Below are 20,349 nucleotides of genomic sequence, written 5' to 3' on the forward strand. Positions count from 1 at the left end.
TCCAGTATCTGCAGTATCTACCTGCACATTAGACAGAAATGAGAAATGAGCAGTGACACTGCCCTGTGTGAGAGAACCTGCTGAAGTATCAATCAGATGTTCTGATGAATGCCAGGAAACGCACACGTCTTCTTCAGCCTTTTCAAATAATTTATTGCTGTGTTTGATGACTGTATATGTGACAATACAATACTGCTGTATGTGAAAGTGACACTGTATTCATAGCAATATAGTGAGTGTAATAGGATGAGTATTTTCAATGTCATATAAAAATATGTGCTATCTTTTCTATGAAACAGGAGTGGATTTAAATAGCAGCAGCAGCCTGGACTGAAGCTTCATATATGTTGAAATTGCTTTTATGATTGGAATATTTCATTCACAAGAACACGGTAAAGGAATATCATAAAAATACCAATTCATCCACATTGTAGGTAAATCACTGCCTAAGATTATCACTGGCTGTATCTGAATGATCTGAGAGTAGTGCTGACACAGTACTCGAAATAAGTCAATTGAAAGAAAATTAATATAGATCAATTTGATTACGATTATTACTTTAAATATCATTTACCATCAAAAGTTACAATCCTTAACATTTCATTTCTGGTTGATCTGATGAAAGCTGGTCGTAACAGAAAGTGTGTTTTCATTACACAAGATGAGGAGACATCAGCTTTGGAGCACAACCAATAAAATCATGGACTAATTCATAGTGTCACAATGTTTTAATACAAAAAGCCTGAAGAAGACAGTAAACAATCTCAGTTGTTCTGAACTCTGCAGTGTGTGAAATATCTGCATCGTGTCCAGTGCGTTTAAGCTTCATTTCCTTTAACCACTTGTGCATTGATTCTTAATTTGAAGTCCACCTGAGAAAAGCAGACTCTGCCAGTAACAATAACACGTCTATGTAGAATCAAAATTGAGGAATGCAAATACAGTGAGAGCCTTTTGCTAAAGTATGTGGGCCATAAATCGTATTAAAAACAGTTCCTGATATAATGAACATTTTAAGGATTGTAACTTTAAAGCTTCTCAAATGAGATGTTTTATTTTCTGCTATTTTTTCTACTCTATATCATTATAAATGGAAACGTTGAGATTTTTGGATTGTTGATATGACAAAATCACCTCAAGCCGGGAACACACCCGCCCTGTGGCATGTGCGTGGCAGCTGTGGAATGTCTTGGTTTTCATTTCGACGCCCATGTTAAAGGGTTATAGCGTAGCGGACACACTGCCTGCGTAGGATGCAGGAGATATGCAGCCGGTGTGACAACACACAGGTGCGAGCTGCAGCAGGTCGGCGACGCAGCTGCCACGCACCAGCAATGCAGGCAGTGTGTTCCCGTTGCTCCCGGTGTTGGGCTTTCGACAGAGACAAAGATGAATTGATTAAAAATAAGCGATAGATTACTCGATAATGAAATTGAAATGAAGCCCCTTTAACAGTCGCAGTGTTTCATTCAACAGATTTCAATGGGAGTCAGACTGCTTGTCTGGCCACCCTTAGTGTTAAAAATACAAATTGTTTCACAGTATTTCTAGTACAATCACCTTTTTATGCCAGGGAGACATGGTAGCCATTAACAAAATGACATAAAGCAGACATAAAGACAATCTGTCCTTTTTCACTCTGCTTACATTTTTGGTAATTGATTCAGAGACATTTACATGGGAAAATTCACATTGACTTTTGTGAATGCATTGTTCAGAATAAAGCACAAAACACAGATGATAGACGCTGCATGTCAACAGTCAAAAACAAATATTAAGGCTTCGATATAAAGATATGCAATACTAACCAGCCCATAAAATGGAAACTAAAGTAACTTCATCCGGTATCCTGCACCAGAAATATGTGACTCTGCCACTCAGCACAAAACAATCATGTACCTGGGAAAAGACATTCACAGGTTCAATCCGATGTAGAAGCCCTCTCTGTCCTTTATGCAATCCAGTCCAATGTCAGTTATGTTTCCTGTTCCTCCATCTCGTCTCTTTTAAAGGGGAAGTCGGCGTTTCCTGCTGCAGTGCCAAAGTCCAGCACTTGCAAGTTGGACAGGTGTGCGAAAGAGCTTTCATCCACAGAGTCCACAGACAGGCGGTTAAACCTTTAAAGGGAAGAACGCGAGACAAGTATGTGAAGTGTTTTTTCCATATTTGACAGTGGATCAAAATAGCCATTTGATGACTGTTTTTTGAGAAACTAAAAGCAAAAATCCTTGCAGAGGAGATGGTGACATTTACAAATCAGGAGAAGCATCTGACAGCTTCTCTCCACTTAGGAAGCAGTATAGCAGGAGCCATCTGTTGAGCATATATGCCACACTGAACAGGTGCACACTCACTTCACATCAAAGAACTTCTGAAGATACCTTGAATCAACTGCATCTACTCTTATCTATCAGTGAGAATGCTTGCATATGTTGCCCATGAACTTAAAAAGCTAGACAACATTGCAATTCACATGAACATGCAATTAGAAATAAACACACTCAAACACACACAGTTAAATCCTCCCTCCACTTTCCCAAGTGATGCATTCAAGTGGCTCTAAATTGGCTCAGGCCAAAAGCTCCCAGCTGTATAGGAAATTTTGTGAAAAAGAAATGTGGCAGCAGCTGATATGAACAACATGAAGAGCACAACAGCCTGGAAGGGGTCAAGGCCCGTAAACACGAGCCATAAAGCAGCTACATTGGGGTCAGACAGGAAGCCAAACAGAACAAAAGCCTTGAGAGCGCTTGTTCAAAACCTCTTCACTCTGCTGTCTGAATGCTGCTTTCAGCTGCAGCACATGTGGGTATAAGCCTGCACTATGTGGAATAAACCAAAGTGGAAAATTTGCTGAATGCACACAAGTAAGAGGAGATGGAGAGATTAGATACCACACCACAGTACTCTGCAAAATGAAGCTCAGTCAGACGTCTGTCCAACACACAGTAAATTTAGTGGATTAGTAACAGGCTAAAACCACAAGGTTCACTGTTATGAGTTTAAACTGTGGTGTTAAAAGGGTCTGGAAATGTAAAACTAACCTGAATAGCTTAAATACCTCAGAATCTCAGTTTGTACTCAAAACTCTAAATGACTAGTTTGACATTTTGGAAAATGTGCTTTCCTGTCAAGACTTGGATACGAAGACTGATACCAGTCTCATATCTTTACAGTAAATATAAAGCTACAGCAAGCAGCAGGCATGCTTAGGAAGACACTGAAAATAGAAATAATCTGGCACATAACCCCCGGAAAACCACAAAGTGGCACTTTTACTCTTCACTTTTTGTATGGATTACACAAACAAGATGTAACATGTTACTTGTTGCGCTTTAAAGGTGGTGGTAGGCAGATTTTCTTACTATTGGACAGAACCAGGCTAGCTGTTTCCCCCTTTTTCTTTGTGCTGAACTAAGATAACCAGCTGCTGGCTTAAGCTTCAGATATGCAGTACGTAATCTTATTTCCCAAAATGTCAAACTATTTCTTTAAATTTAAAGTTATGCATTGTGAATTAGATTTTACCTCAGACACTTTACCAAGAGTAAAAAAATACAGAGATCCAAAACACTGTTGTACATCCACCCGACTGTAGCTGTCCTTTGGTGTAGTAAATAACCATAGAGGGTGAAATACAAGCATTTAACGCCTGTTCACTTCTTATAAGGAAAGAAAATCCAGGACTGACTATTAGCATCAACATGAATGAGACTAAGAAAGGGTTTGTGTGTCACTTACCGGAGGAAGATGCCTTTGATGTTCGGAGTGCCTTCAAATGCTGAAGCAGGAACAGTGGAGATGCGATTACTTTGCAGGTAAAGGTACTCCAGAGACTCAGGTAGGTCAGAGGGGATGTGTGACAGCTGGTTGCCAGACAGATCTAATGTCTAAAATTACAAGATAAATATAATGAACAACATTAAACATTTTCACTGATCTATGTGATACATTTTTGTAAAATAACAAGCAATATACAAAATTATGCTTTATACTGTATGTGTAACTAAGAGCCCTTTTGCACTGCAGGAAACAGAGAACCAAACAATGTGTAGTCAGTGTCATAGGTTCTGCTTTTGCTTTGAATTCCTACATTTTGGCTGTACCCAGAACATGACAGACAAATCTTTTCTAGTGAGACTTTTTTGAGTTCAGGGTGTGCCAGGTCTGCACTGTTATAGCCCCAGTTTGTGCCTCTTACATGTTAGCACACAATCGAGAATCGAGGTGACCATCGGTTTCTCTGAAAGATCACTCAAGTTCTGTGTGACAAAGCAGTGCAGGTGGTGGCTGCCTTATAAGTTTTTCTCTCGGGGTTTATCATAGCTGTATGCATTTGCGGCTGAGATCGTTCAGTACTGCAGACGTGTATACTTTACTTGACCGGACTCAGCTCGGCTGCTTCTGATACTTCTCGCACATTCTAAATGCTGCCTAAGATCGCCAAATAAGGCATAAATTACTTCTACTCACTAGCAAAGAATCTTTGTGAATATTTGGTGCCTCTTACACATAAAACTCAGAAGTTCCTAATCTCAAAAATTCGGTAGACGGGATAATCCTCTCCTCTTCAGTGCTGTCTATCTTGATTGGTCAAGCATATTTTTCATCATATCAAAGACAATTATGGCAAGCTTATTGTGAAAAAAATTAAAAGATTAAACACGATTACAGAAAATTACAAGATCAGAGTGTTTGTGATGCAGCAAACTAAAGTACGACAAAGGGGTTTGATGAGACCTGGAGGTTGCTTTGGGCCACCAGCCACAGCAGGTCCTTGGATTCAACCTTGGTGTTGTATCTTATGTTCACAAAAATTTGAAAGAAAGATGTCTATAAACTTTAATAATACCACCACCACTGCTACTACTGTTGTCTGTGCCAGAACCACTTCAGTTGATTAAAATCATTTAGGTCAGTCTCACTTTTGCCCTTTCAATGGTAAACGTCTTAGTTTCTAAAATACAGTGAAAACACATGGTAGAACCTAGAGTCAAAGCCTCATAAAGTTCTTAAATGGTCAGGCTATGAAAATATGTTAGAGGCTGTAAGGTCACGAAATGGACAAGGGCTAAAAAAAAAAAAAAAAAAAAAAAAAGTCCTAGAAGCACTAGTATCTGATCTATGTATCTCCCAGACACTCACTGCGAGTGCACTGAGCTCCATCCAGGCTCCCTGGTAGACTGAGTTCAGTTTCAGCTCGTTGTCACTCAGGATGAGCTTTCGTAGTTTCTCCATGCCTGTAAGCGCACCGTCCGGTATGGAGTTGAGCTGGTTGTTCTTGATTTCGAGGATGTGCAGGCTGCGAGGAAGACCCAGAGGCATGGAGTGAAGGTTGTTCCCCGACATATCCAGTTTTTCCAATATACGCAGCTTCCTGAAGGCCTCGCGGTGCACTTTCGGACTGGTCAGCTTGTTGTAGCTGAGGTTGAGCTCCGTCAGGGTGTACAATAGGATCAGGTCATTACGACCAATCTCGGAAATGGAGTTGTGGAGCAGCATTAGGGTCTTGGCCCGTCGAGGCAAGCCCCTGGGAACCCGCTCCAGCAAATTGTTGTACATGTGTAGAGTATGCAGCTTCTTCAAACCCTAGTGAAAATGCAAATTAGAGATTTAACAGGTGATCTATTTTATGCAGATCAAAATATCAAATGCAAAGCAGCTGAGCATATAATTTCTCCTGTTCTTTCATGTGTCCTTGGAGATGAAAATGCTAAATAGAATCTTCATGCCTTTTACATGAGTCTGCTTTTCTATAAAAGATCTAAAAGAGTATGAAATGAAAAAGAAATGCACCTGAAAAGCAGCTGGGTGGATGGAACGTGAGCGGAGCTTGTTATTGTGCAGGAGCAGGTACTCAAGGTTTCGGACAGAGGTAAGAGCATCTCCAGGGATGCTGCGGATGGCGTTCTTCTCCAGGTGTAGGAGCACTAGACTGCGAGGCAGACCCTTGGGAACAATGCTCAGGTTGTTATTCGACAAATCCAGGCACTCCAGACTGCTCAGCTGGCTACCAGAAGAGGAGGAGAGGAAGTCATGAAATTATTTCTCTGATCCTGGACTATGCTACTTTCTCTTTGCTGCTGCAACACAAGATTTCACACACAAATCTGTGTATAATACAGGCTTTGCACTTGGCAATGCCATTAACATAGAATATGTTAACCACTGGTGGTGTGTGAGTGATGATTTTGTCCACCTGAAAGTCTCGTTGTCCATGCCCTCATTGCTGAGGAGGTTGTTCTGGAGATACAACTCTCTGAGGTTTGACAAGTTGTCAAACGCTCCCGCTGGGATTTTCTCCAACTTGTTACTCTGTAACGACAGCACTGGTCCTTATGCTATCATCATTACCATATTCATGGATGAAAAGAAACAGATGTATGTCCTCTGCCTAAAATCTAACTGCAAACTTAAGCAGAAAGGGCACTGTAGTATCTTAGCAGATCATCCACTCTCAGGGTATTATGTGTTGTTACAGCTGCTGTACCTTGAGATGAAGACGGTAAAGGTTGGAGGGTAGGCTCTTGGGTACAACACGCAGGAAGTTGCTGGACATGGTAAGGATCTCCAGATTGTTAGAAGCATTGAACATGTTATCAGGAAGTCCTGCATCAGTCAGCTTGTTGTTATGAAGATACACAGACCTGGGAGCCATGATCAAAGGATAGTGCTATGAGTAAATGGACATAATTCCAGCAAAAAAGGATAAATTTACACACACATTCATACCTCAGTTTTGGTTTATGGCCAAACGTATATGGGTAGATCCTTACAAGCTGATTAGCAGCAAAATCAGCACTAACCAAAGAGGGTGGTAGGACCTTTGGTGCAGAGGTAAGCTGCAAGCACAAGAAAAGAAGCATTGTCCTGTTATAGTCTGTGGTTTGCATTCTCTCTCCTGCCAAAAGTAAAGTTTTATTTCAACTATTACCACAATCTTTCCCTCAGTTTGAACAAGTATTTTAGCCATGCTAGTGGTGGGTCAATGTTCATCAGTTGGCCACTCATTCAGTGAGACCACCACTTTGGTCAAGAGTGAAGTATCTAGACAAAAACTTCCAAGATATTCATGGTTACAAATGACTTTGGTGATTCTTTGGTGATTACCTGACTTTTCGGCTAATGCCATCATGAGGGTTGACATTTTTGGTTTTATATGAAATGTCTAGAAAGCTACTACCGTGTCTTTTGGATGGATTTACACTAAATTTGGTACAGACATGCATAGTTCCCAGAAAATGTACCCTAAAACTGATTTCCTGATTTTCCTCTAGGGTCACATTATTTGTTCAGAGTGAGATTTGGTTCAGACATTCAGTGTCCCCTAAAGATGAATTATAAACACTTCTAGTGTCACCACGTCAAAATGATGATGTCCAAATACTGTACCTACAAAACTAATGTTCATGGCATCAGCTATACCTTGTGTTTAGTGCCGATTAGCAAATGCTAGTATGCTAACAGGCTGAACTAAGATGGTGATCATGGTAAACATTATTGCTGGGAATCTGAAATTGCCATAACATTGTCATTGTGACCATGTTAGCATGCTAATGTTAGCATTTATCTCAAAGCAGATAACCTCACAGAACAGCTGGTGTAGCTGTAAACTCTTAAGGACTGTGCCATCAGGGCAAGCAAGGCAAGCAGTGCTTGACCAGTTAAAGCTAAAAGTATACATCAATTAGAATGATACTGAAGTGGAAGTGATATCTCTCCTTACATCAGATCTCAGGGCAGCGTTTTAATTTACTGCCCTCTTGTGGCAACTGCATTTTTTTGGATGTTTGCACATGCACAATGAGGATAATCCTCGGATCTTTGACGGGTGTCTAAGTATAGCCAAAGTGTGCTTGACTCAACTTCCACCATTCTGAGATCAGTTATATCATGTATCAAACACATGCGCAGATGTGCGTGGAAACTAAACAAAACTAGAAAATGATTTATCAGTCTTTTCTTCCTAAACACTAAGAGGCAGCAGCAGCAAGTAGACAAGCAAATTACACTGATTTTTAATCTCCGCAAGATCTGTAGTAAGATTGAGAAGTCTGAGACAGCACATTGTTACACAAGTGGTGAAGTATACCTCAGTACATAGGTTGTGTGCATAGCGGGTGAGAAAGAGAGAGCGAGCGAGAGAGAGAGAGAGATGAGGCTGGCTGGCCACCACGCACGCACGCACTGTCAGAGCAAAACACAAAACACTTAACACTGATTTTGAGGGTGAGCAGATGGCGACTACATCCTAGTCTTCTTTTCTGTGACTATAAATACTGTTTGTCTGATCAAACAGGGATGGGTTTTTTTTTTTTTTTAACCTGAATGATGACTCTCTCCACTGTTGTGTTGAACTGTCAGCCAGGTGGTATGCTTATCTTATCAGACAGCAGGTCCAGGTGATGGGATCAAGCAGCTCTGGTGGCCCTTTTTGTTTGTTTTTTCAAACATGCATAATTTCAAACTTCATAACCTCAACCAAGTTGTTCTGGTAGCCTAAATTCAACAAAACCATGGGGATGGCAGATCAGAAAATGTTCAGTGAATAGTTTTTGTGATGGTCATGGATGGGTTTGTTTTGAAACCCAATGATACACTACTTATTTATAACTGAAGATTTGTTGGATTTTTTTCCACCACTTCAAATGTTTGCCTTTGTACAGCTTGTCCGTCCCCTTCAAAGAACTGGGCACTACAGAGCAAAAACGTTGTAGGCAAGCTGTGTACCCCTTCATATATCAGCATAGTTCACCACAACTAGAGCTTTACTGTACAAAATAGCAGAGGGTATAGAAATCCGAGAAGCACTGGTGAGATTAGATGTTCATTTAGAGCTCTCTCCTTTATAATATGGTTTATGGATTAAAGCAGCATGGGTGTCTTTGAGGCTTAGTGAGCACTTAAAAATCCCCTATTCTTCCTGTATGCTGTTTGCCTATTCATCTCAGTGAAGGCACAAATCTCTCCATCTTTTCTCTCTTCCTCTGCGTCCAAAAGGGTCAGTAACATTTTAGCTCTGACCAGCTGGCACAGCCATACTGGAAGTCATTATAAGCATAAGCTCGCATAGTGTATGAGAAGAGACTGCCACCTCTCTTTGCCAGCTGGCACTATATCAGTGTATCAAAATAGAATAGAATAGAATAGAATAGAATAATAAAGAGATGAACATGTAAAAGATGAACTTGCTGTTGCATTATGTAAGCATCAGTGGCGTGCCGTCAGGGCAAGCAAGGCGAACAGTGCTTGACCAGTTAAAGCTGAATATGGACATCATTTAGAACGATACCAAAGTGGAAGCGATCTCTCTCCTTACATCTGATCTCATAACAGCGTTCTGTCCCATAAAGGATCTGATTCTTGTTTACATCCATCATGTAATTTACTGCCCACTTGTGGCAACAGCAGGCTATTGTCTCTGGGAGTTAGCTTGACTACCAGCCGTTGTAGTTTCTATCATTTGCATGACTGTGACCGTGTCCCATTGATAAAGGCTGGGGCTTGTCGAGCAGGAAGGGGAGCTGCATTTTCTTTTTGGAGGTTTGTGCATGCACATTGAGGATAATCCTGGGATCTTTGTGGGCCACTAGCTTTAGCCAAAGCGTGCTGGTCAAGCTGTCCTTGACTTAGCTTCTACTGTTCTGAGATCACTTACGATATTGCATGCATTACACGCATCCGTGTGTGGAAACTAAACTTGTGCATTAAGTGATAAGAGGCAGAAGAGGCAAGTTAAGTTTGAGAAGTTTGAGGGTTAACTTTGGAATACATCTCAATCCTGGACCTACAAAAGTGGGACATTTTGCAAAAGTAACCTGAAATAAAATTCAGAAAGGACAGAGGTATCAGCATCAATTACCAAAACTAACTGAAGAAATATGTTTTGAATCAAAACAACTAGCTAACTGTGTAGCTAGCTAGCCTGCTGTCTTCAGCCAGGAAGGAGCACAGAAAGGTGAACATGTCCAGGCAGAGTGTAGCAAGATGGAGGAGAGAAACTTTCAGCACAGGAAAGACAAGCAGCACAGACAGGACAGGGCTTGAATTTAAGAAAACTTTGCTACTGCTACTGTAGGTATGTTTTGGTCAGGTCCATATTTTTCTCGGTGCTGTACTAAATGGTGGATTTTGGAGGTGGTGTGAGTGTCTGGTTGGGGTGAGGTGGTGGTAGGTGTGGGGGGGGGGCGGGGGGGGCGGGGGGGGTGGTGTTTGTTTGGCACAGCTTTCCTTTCTGTAAATGGTAAGTAGAGAGAACAAACATTTGAAAGTCTGGTAAATGACTCACCTTGTTATTTGCCAAGTATAAATAGGCCAGCTGTTCGAGCATCTCAAAACCTTCATCTTCAAGGCCTGCAAACAGAAAAGCATACTGCATTCCTAATCAATATGTTTAAGCACACATCACCAGCCAAAATATAATTATATGTACACATAGTAGGCAGTTCAAGAAAAACTACACCAATTTTACATATTGTAAATTGGTAGTTTGTAGTGGGACTACTAGGGACTAGGGAAACAGACAGATAGATACTTTATTTATCCCCTAGGGGAAATTCATGATATGTGGAGAGCTAAAGGAAATTCAAACAGGTAAATTTACATACTGTAGGTTACTTAACAGTAAAAGCTCGAAAGGCCCAACACACTTCTTCAGTGAAGGTGGAAATTATGCAACACTTTGTTGATTCGATTTGTTTTATTCACTTCAATGATTCTTAGTCATTATGTGGTTTGTTAATTTTTTTCTAAGCTCTGGGGTAATATTTTGGTAAGTCGACTCTAAACCATGCCTCTTACCCAATGTCAGCTGGGATTGATTGGTATACAATCTCATCATATCATTTTACCTCACATACAATCTATCCTATTACAACAAAATGTTTGAGTCACAATGATATGGGAAGCTACAGTTAGGGCTTTAGCAAACCAGCAGTCACCACAGCTGTCCAGAAATACACAGAGCTGAATCTGTTCATCTTGGCATTCTTGATTAGCCACAGTGACAATGACCAACTGGCATTCAGCCACTAGCAGGAACAATACAGGCTTAATCAGAAGGTTACCATGACACGGGTTTTGCTTGTTATGTGGCTATTCTAGCTATGCTATCTAATATGTGGATATAACTTGTGTCATCTGAACCTCCCAAACTCACAGGGTTTAGCCCTCATACAGCTGTTGTGGACTTGCAATGTTGTTTGCAAGCATTAGCAATTCAGAACTTTGCTTTCTGCCTTTTCAAGTGAAATCATTTTGCAGACACTGGGACTATTACAAGATAACAGTAAATGCTACAATATAGAGTAAAAATAATGCAAGTAGAGTTATAAAATCAATCAGTTACGCAGCAATATCAAACAAAAGTTAACTAGCACTAGCTACTATAAACTACGGGTCTCACCAGATAGTCTGTAACAGCAAAACCTCTGCTTCTATTTCTCAAACTAAAATTATTCCAAATTGATCTTTTGAGGCTCTGACTTGGTACGGTGCAAGGCAGCACAGACCCACAGATGAGCACGACAATCAGAAATCCAACGGTCCTGTTTGTCCCACAAAAAAACAACCTTGTGAACACGTCTTCAATATCCTCATCTGCTCTATGCTAGATTCCTGCTAGGTGTTTACTTGTGTTAAGTGTTTACCATCTGTGGTGAGCCAGTTGTTCTGAAGGTTGAGAGTCTCGAGCTGATGCAGGTGGGAAATGTGCTCCACTGTTATCTCCTCAATTTTGTTGTTCTGGTATCAAGAGACAAAACACAGACAGAAAATACAGGAGTTTTGCACTGATAACTCTATATAACCCTATTTTCTGAGCTGAATTACAAAATATAGATGTGTATTATGTACATGGCTCAATCCCATTTCACCCCTTGCCCCTACCACTTAGCCCTAGCCCTCTGTTTTGTGCGGTCACGTTTAGGCGTAGGGTGTCCTGATTCTTGTTGAGTTGGAGGGGTAGGGTGAAGTGTAAGGGCTAACTGGCCCTTCAAACCAAGATTTTTCAGGGGCACACTTCAAACAGAGTGTTATGAGATATTTCCCCAAATGCTTTGCGAATCACCGGCAAGATTGTTGCGTAACCGATCCAAGCGACCAAGGAAACAAACAAATTAAATTTTCTCCGTTAATAAAGATTTAAAAATTACGACAACCATTGTATTGTCTTAGATTAATGTTGTTTCAATGACTTATGGTCCTCTTCTTCATAAAAGCCACAAAAATGCTGCACTCCAACCCCATTTGATGGCATCCAGCAGCGAGTTTGCTGAACTTTACCGCTTCCATTTCAGTGCAGACTGTCATGGCTGCCTACAGAGCATCACTAACAATAGCCTGGTAATATAGCAGTGTTTTTTCTTTCTTTTTCAAATGATCGATGAAATTGAAGTTGTGAAAGAATCACATTTGTCCGTGATTTTCACATTTTGAGGGCATGTTGAATCTCCGGCAAAAACACGTTGCGTCTGCTCATGTGAAAACCATCGGAGACTACTGATGATGTATCGCGTTCTTAAAGGGGTGTCCCAGAGTAGAGGCATATTTCAACCATTACCCCTTGTAACTCAGTTCCAAGGGGCAGGGGGCAAGTGGTAGGGGTAAAAATTAGAAATGGGATTGGGCCTATGTCTATGTGTGTGTGAAAGACCTGTAGAGAGAGCTGGCGGGTTTTATCAGACAACTCAGGGGGGAACTCGGTGAGGTCAACTCCAGCACAGTCCACTGCCCCCTCTGCTGTACAGCTACACTCTGGCGGACATAGGACCAGATGAGATTTCGTCACCGCTGTTGTGATGTTGGTCTCCTCTCCCTCCTCCTCTTCCACTGGTTCAAGGGGGGCTTGGCAACGCACCAAAACCGAGGCCAAGAGCAGCACACTCAGGGCCCGTAGGATGGAATGCTTGGGAAAGGCCATGTCCACTGCTGAGCTCTCCTGTTGCAAAAGCACACGGACAATAAAGTTAAAAAATCACGTCATGGAGTATTTTTCTCTTGGGAACAGGGGCTTATAAAAGCTGCAATTTACTACTCTTTGGACATTTGAAGCAGTAGCCAGTGAATTTTTTATACTTTGGGACTTTCTTAATTGAGTGTATGCAGTTATAGTGGTGGGTGAGTGAGAAGCACCACTGATGGGCTTTCATATAAAATTGTGCAAGTGGCATCTTTCTGTCAGTCACTGCTCCACAGCTTCTGGTGTGAGAAGGTGCGCGTCCTGCAAGTCAGTCATTCATGACTAACTCAGCCTGTTTTTTTACTACCTGCAAATTGCAGGTATTAACACTGACATATCATCACCTTGTGAACAAGTTCATCAGTGCTGTGGTTGAAAATGACTGACGAGTGATAGTGAACGGAAATAAACTTTTGGGCCTTAAAAACAAAACAATGAGCTGAAAGAGGCTAAAGTACAAGTGAAGTGAGAGGAACTGCAGTTTATGAGTTAGTGATAATTCTCTCTGGGTTCATCTCTATAGGTGACATCCTTTTGATAATGCAATTACAGCTACCTTAAGGTAATGAAATTCGGAATGCGGGAAGCTTTCTACAAATAAGATCATTTGATGAATTTCCTCAAGTTCAAATCTTATACTAGGTATGATTTTATAAAGGCGTCAAGTGTCAAATGTAGTTGTGTAATTTCAATGAACAGATGTCACATCTGCCTCAGTTGATTTTTGATGGCAGAAAAAGTGTAACTGAAACTGTCAGGTCGATATATTGACCAGTAACTACATGGACATGGATTAAGTTTGTTTGTAATTTAAACAGGTGAGCCACCTGTTCACTCACCTGAAGCTATAGTCACACACTCATTCATGAAGATAGAGATAGATCCAACTTAGCGCACAGCTACATTTCAAACTCTGCAAGTTCCTTTTGCTGAACATGATCTAAACCGCAGCAAAGCTAGACAGACGCGTAGAGACACACTAAACCCAATATGTTTAGAGAAGAGCTGACGTAGAACAAACTGTATACTGGTATAAACTATATCTGTATAAGAGATTCAGAGAATTGTCAAAGCTCAAAGCCATGTCAGTAAATCTAGAGAGTAAAATTCAGCTACAAATGTGACCCTTTTTTTTCTCTCAAGTGTGCCAATTTTATGGAAGTGCAATGCTAAAGGACTGGAGTACCCTTTCAAAGAGAGGAAAACACATGTAGCTATCTGCCTACCAGTTTCATTTACACTATGGACAAGGACTGCATCATTTCATTTCAAATCTTTTCAATCTGCCAACCTTAATCTCTCCCTGCGGTGCCATTTCTAACTGGTGTATGGAAAAAAATAGTATCCTTACATCTAAATATGAATTCAACTGATGGAGGATTTGCATCATTTACGCACCAGGCCAACAACAAAAGACAGTCGTCTCTCTGCTCCTTCTCTCTGCTGTGTCTGAAGCTTCAGTCTTCACCAACTGCAAGGGCTAATTTGAAAAAAGAAAATAAGCATCACCCTGGCAGCTTGCTCTGTTTGCTTTCCAAACATTTCACACACATGCCTTCAGAAAAATCAGATCTACAGTTTTAAATTAAATCAAAATAATGTGAATCTAGCCTTCTGCAATCGTCTGAGCAGTGTTTGTATGACGCTAGTCTTTTGCAATGCCCTGAAAAAGCCCTCTAATCATTTCCACCAATGTTGATAGAAATATTCCAAGTGGGCACTCAGGGCAGCTCTCAAGGCAAAAGTCTAAAAGCCATCCATCAGAGGAGCCTTCTCTGCTTGTCGCACAACAGCTACCAGAGGGACTGTGGCAAACACACACACACGCACGCACGCACGCACACACACACACACAAGTGGATGCACACAGCAGCAGAAAATCCACACAGCAGCATGCACACACCCACAGCAAATGAAAAATAAAAGCCTGTGCACTTGCCTGCACTTATTGCACAATGTCAACCCTGGCTAGAATGAAAACATCATAGCATCCAGGGGTCAGAGAGGATTTTACAGCCTTCACTAAGTCAACAACAATCTCGTGTTACCTTATTATTTAAGGGCTTGAAGGGAAAATACACTGAGTATCTTAAAAGTCATCATATTGTTTTCATTTTGTTCTACTCTTTCTCAGCTGAGCAGAGGTTGTGAGGTGGCTATGCTGCACTGTTAAATAGTCCGGATCATCATGCCAGAAATGTCATGCATGGATGAATGACGCCGACACTTTAAGCTCAACTCCATATAACATTGCAGCCATCTGTAAAACATGCAGCAGTAAAGTCTGCAAAAGCAACGTTCTGGTCTACTACTGTACTTTACCCGTTTCCAACGATGTTTGCTGAAATGCACTGAAGTCTGACGTCCAGTCCAAACACAGGCTGTCCCATAGCAGGCGAGGAGTCACACAGCCGCACCAGATACCCTCCAGATGTGAGAGAGAAGTGGGAGTGGGAGAGAAAGTTAGAAGAAAGAAAGGAAAGAGAACAGGCGAGAGTGAAAAGGAAGGGAGTGAGTAAGAGAGACAGCTCTGACCTGACTGGGAGCCAAAAACAAATTCTTTCCTTTTTTTCTCATATTTTTTTCCCAAGTATTGATTTTTTTCCCCCTCAATGTAGCTGGTCTTTCCAGTTTAAATGAAATGAGTTTGAGCTGTGATAGCTTGGTTTGGTAAAATTTCCTCTACATGCAACAAAACTTTTCCAACCTACATGATTCATCTGAGATGATAAACATTCTGCAGACTTGGGACAAGAAACACTTGGATGCACTTAAAGACCACATCCCTTCAAACAGAAAGGGTGGCTGTGTCTTGAATGTTCAAAAATTAAAACAGCTAAAAAACACTCTTGTTCTCCAGAAGATACTGAATCTTAAACATCTGTAGTGCAGATTATTGAGCTATAGAGTTAAAATATGTTCTGAGATACCTTTCATTTGGGGAAGACACATGAGTCATCCTAAACACTCTTATAATAAAGTAAGAAGTGGAAGAGTAGCCTGCCAAAAAGAGGTGTCAGCATGTGATCTAATGTCCTACGTGTTTCTGGATTAGGCCTCTTTTTCAACGAGCCCACCTCCCATTAGGCACAGTGTGTGAACATCTGCTACCATTACGATGCATTAGCACAGTTCACTGAACTTCAGATTTACAGGCGGAAGTGTTTTGGGATGATTCATCACCACAAAATGTATTTCACGTGCATTTGTCTCTTTTAGTTTATTTTACTTTTCTGATTCCTTTCTTATCAGCTTCACATTGATAAATAATTAGCCTTATTTCTCATCTTTACTTCCTCAGCTGTTTTTTGTATGTAAGGCATTCGAATAAAACAGCTTAAAAAAACAGAGGACATGCACACTTCCCTACAGAATCTAAACATATTAACTCCAAGGTACTATAGAGTATTAATAATATTTTTGATGTGTATTTTAACCATCTAAAAATTGTGTGGAAGAAATGTTGTAACTTTACCATTATACTTCAACATTTCGGGAAAGTTAGATGAGAAGATAAATATCCCTCATGTGGCTGTAAAGTACATATGAAGCTACAGTCAGCAGCTGGTTAGCTTAGCTTACCGTTATGACTGGAGGGGAGCAGCTAGCTTGGCCAAAGCTAACAAAGCTTACTTGTTAATTAAGTAGTGTCACACGAGAGGGAGTGATGTTGTACTGAGTATCAGCACGGCTGTGGTTCGGTCATAGGTACAAGGCCGAAGGCCGAAGACAATCAATCAGCTAGCTGCTTTATACAACAGTTCCACGAGCGTCATATTAGTTAAATAAGCAGCAACAGATTATGATTTGTTTGTTTATTTTATCATTTATTCGGCTACGCCAACACAAATAATTCCGCAACTGGACTGTTACTGGACTCTTGCTAAGTAACATCCTGACCTGCACAGTGCACACTAGCTTGCTACCTTGTCCACACGTTACCTCAGGTGTGCGCTGAAGTATCCAGGCTTCTTCCCTTCATCCTCTTCTGACGACCATACACAATTTAATTCAAATGTTATTTCTGGAAATATATTCATCTTTGCAAAGTTTGCTACAATCTAAGATAGATAACGACTGTTGTAATGTAACACTGATTAACGGTTAATAGAACACCTGTGAAGCGGAGTGATACATAGTTAAAAGTCCCAGTGCTGTTGTACTCTATATCAGCGCTCATGGAATGACTCTCGTCCAATCAAATTTCTAGGTCGGAACTAACTTTTGTATAACATGTTATATTTTCTGCTATATCTTTGGCCAGGAGCAGTGACTTCAAGATTCCCTCCTTCTTACTACCTAACAATTCAGAGTGACCGACAGGCTAGCTGTTTCCCCCTGTTTTCTGTCTTTATGCTAAGCTATGCTAACCGCCTGGTGGTTATAGCTTTACGGTAACTGTATGGAAATTAGAGAGGTAAGCAGCGGCTCCTAGCTCTCTGACTCTATTTCTTAGTGCAGTACCCTTTTACTTGCAATATTCTTTTGTGTCCTTTTGTCTATTGTGTGTTTTTGCTGCTTGCACTGATCAGGAATAGCTCTCCAAATTTTGTTATATATTTTTTTTTGTACAATGACAATAAAGGCTTTCTATTCTATTAGTCTTCTCAGCAAGAACACAAATAAGCAATAAGCAGTTCCTAAAATGTTAATCAATTTACTGTATTTCTGTGAAAACAGCATGTAAAATTAGCACCCATGCAAAATGAAAATGGTGTCAGAAACATTTGTTCTCAACTGAAAATTATGGTATACAATTTGATGAATTGTTGATATCATATGCACAAAAACACGGTGGACTAAAAAAAATGTTTAGTTGATGGTAAAATACTTTTAATTAATGGTGAAAATTCATCTATTGCATTTTTGTAACATTTCATTTGTTATATGATATTAGGTGGTAAGAGTTGCTATTCAAGTACAGTGACCAGATTAGTTAGAAAAGTTATATATTAGCAACACTGGGACCCTCTCAGGAGCATGTGAATGCAACATCTCTTCCACAGTCCACTGTATTCAATCAATCCAGGTCATTCCCTTGAGTGACAGTTCCTTCCCACCTGATTTTGTTCTTGGTAATAAATCCCTGTGCTCCTCATGTAAAGACACTGGTAATACTTTATGTGTCCCTTATTTTCCAAGAAACCATCTGGTATTTAACAGCTGATTGTCTGGACATTTCATGAAAAGGGCAATGTAATTTGGCACTTAATGAAGGGAAATGGATTGCCATTGTTGAAAAAAGGTTTCTAAGAATCTGTTTTATATTGACATAATAGAAACCTCTGTAGGTTCCTCCATTAGAGATCGGTATGTGAAAATTGCCTAGAGCCAACAATAGTGAAAAAAAAGTGAGAAATTCATTAAGGTCCCTTCAGGGACATCTACACAATCTGCTTATTCATCAGTTATTTCAGCATTTATGTTGTATGAAATTTAAAACTGAGAAAATATTTTCTTTTCATTAACTGGATCTTCTAGAAGTGGCTTCTAGTATTTTTTTCTAAACTGTAGATCTCCCTCTTTCCTTCCTCTTTGTACTGGAACTGCAGCCACCAACTACAGACAAGAATGAAGACAGTTGGAGTGGGGTGGAGGATACTAGGCCGCTTCCGGTTACAGTGAGTCTGATGGGGTTTTTTTGAGCCTCACTCTCTGATCACGTCTGCTGAGCTGCTGTTTTCAGGCCGACAGAGAGACAGACCTCGGTTCGTGGCCTTGAATTCCTTACTGAAACTGGAGAAAACAAGCTCCGGTCCATGTTCTCGTTACTACTCATCGTATTATTTGGCAGACTGTTTTCCCCTAGAGAGGATCTCTGGTCATTTATAAATGTTTCCACTGTTTCAGTAAAGACGTCTTCAAACAACTTTCTCAAAGCAACGGCCGTTCCAACAGACTCATTTTACAACTCTTGTGAACAGGTTGCAGTTTATGTTTTATCTCATTCTACGGGACACATCACAGAACAGCAGGGATTGTGTCTGCCATTATACAGATCAGTAGGGAACCCTTTATTTTTAGGAGAAAATGAAAATTATTTGGTACCTACACTGTTGCCCCTGCTGTGTTTATGTAATAAATGCACAAACAGACCCTGCATGAAGAGTTTTTGTTTACACTTTCTATCAATTAGAGCTGGGATATCGCCTTTTCTTTTTGTCTACATTCTTATAAACTAATCCATTTAATTTTTACTTGAAGAAACCATTTTCCACTGAGCACAGCTCTTAAAAGGGCAGCTCTCTTGCCTCATGTAAAACCAGAACATGAAACAAGGATTCAAGTCCCACCCAGAGTGTGTTTGTAATGTGAAATGTGTCCAATAAAGCCCCATAGCTGCTGGTCTTAGTCATCGCTAACAAACCGACACTGCAAATCACGCAAGTGTGACATTTATTACAGGATGCAGTAAATAGGTTTGTCTACTATAATGTAATCAAGGAAATTCACTTGTTTGTTGTTGCATCAGAGGAGAGAGATTTTTTTTTTTGTTTGGTAATTATTGCTGCACCAGTTCTTCCTCTGCTTCTTCTAAACAAACCCCTGAGTTTTTTTGGAAACGTACAACACAGCACATCTTACAGCAGGTAATTATTTTCCAGGGTAGTAATAATTGGTGAATAACATGATGAATCACTGCTACATTATATAACAGGGTTGTGGTGACATTAGGGCAAGAAGAAACGCAACTTTATATTATTAGAGAGGCATGCCACTGATTTATTATTCCACAAAGTTGAAAGACTTACAAATTAAAGATTTAAAAAAAGAATGGTCAGAATTGATGCAGCTGTGACCGGTGCAATCAGTTCACTGATTAAAAAGTACAAGTAAACTTCTAACATTTATTTATTTCTTTACTATGAACTTTTAAATTAATCAATTATGCTTTTCACATGGAAATTAGAGCAATTAACATTATTCTTCTTGTTAACCATGTTTTGAATATGAGTTTGAAACAAATAGTCCAACATTTCTAATCAAATATAAAATGTTCCATTGCGAAGTAAAAGGGGAGAAATAAGACATTATTACACTTATGAAATCTCATACTCAAAAAGCAGTCATTAGTGACCAATGAAACAACCCCAGTGTGACTACAGAGTAAGACCCACAAAACTACGAGAGCCAAGCCAAAGCTGCAGTGGAATCTGGGTCAGAGCTAGTTAACAGATTTGTCTTTTAGCCACGCTCCTCCATTTACAAAGGAAAAACTACAGCGTGGCAGTCTGGAACCAGGTCGCTGCCGTGTTGGAAAACAGCAAAGTCCTCCAGAATGGGAACATATGTAGGCTCAGCCAACTTGACAGTGACATCCAAGTGCTGTCGCATCTGAACAGAGGCCCGTTATTGTGGAAGGTCACACTAATACAACCTCAAACAGGCCC

The 20,349-nt window shown here is 40.4% G+C and overlaps 1 protein-coding gene across 1 annotated transcript; it reads right to left on the bottom strand.

Moving 5' to 3' along the window:
- Window positions 1-120: 120 nt before the first annotated feature.
- podn (podocan) lies at window positions 121-15,447 on the bottom strand. Its single transcript, XM_022759256.1, has 11 exons — window positions 15,281-15,447; window positions 12,653-12,937; window positions 11,649-11,742; window positions 10,289-10,353; window positions 6,733-6,842; window positions 6,491-6,647; window positions 6,200-6,315; window positions 5,797-6,010; window positions 5,146-5,589; window positions 3,742-3,890; window positions 121-2,117 (listed from the first exon to the last, which is right to left on the bottom strand). The coding sequence occupies exons 2-11, from the start codon at window positions 12,917-12,919 to the stop codon at window positions 1,976-1,978; spliced, it is 1,758 nt and encodes a 585-aa protein (XP_022614977.1). The 5' UTR covers window positions 12,920-12,937; window positions 15,281-15,447; the 3' UTR covers window positions 121-1,975.
- Window positions 15,448-20,349: the final 4,902 nt, after the last annotated feature.

This window comes from Seriola dumerili, unplaced genomic scaffold, assembly GCF_002260705.1.
Source record: "Seriola dumerili isolate Sdu_G_001 unplaced genomic scaffold, Sdu_1.0 BDQW01000321.1, whole genome shotgun sequence".
NCBI lineage: Eukaryota > Metazoa > Chordata > Actinopteri > Carangiformes > Carangidae > Seriola > Seriola dumerili.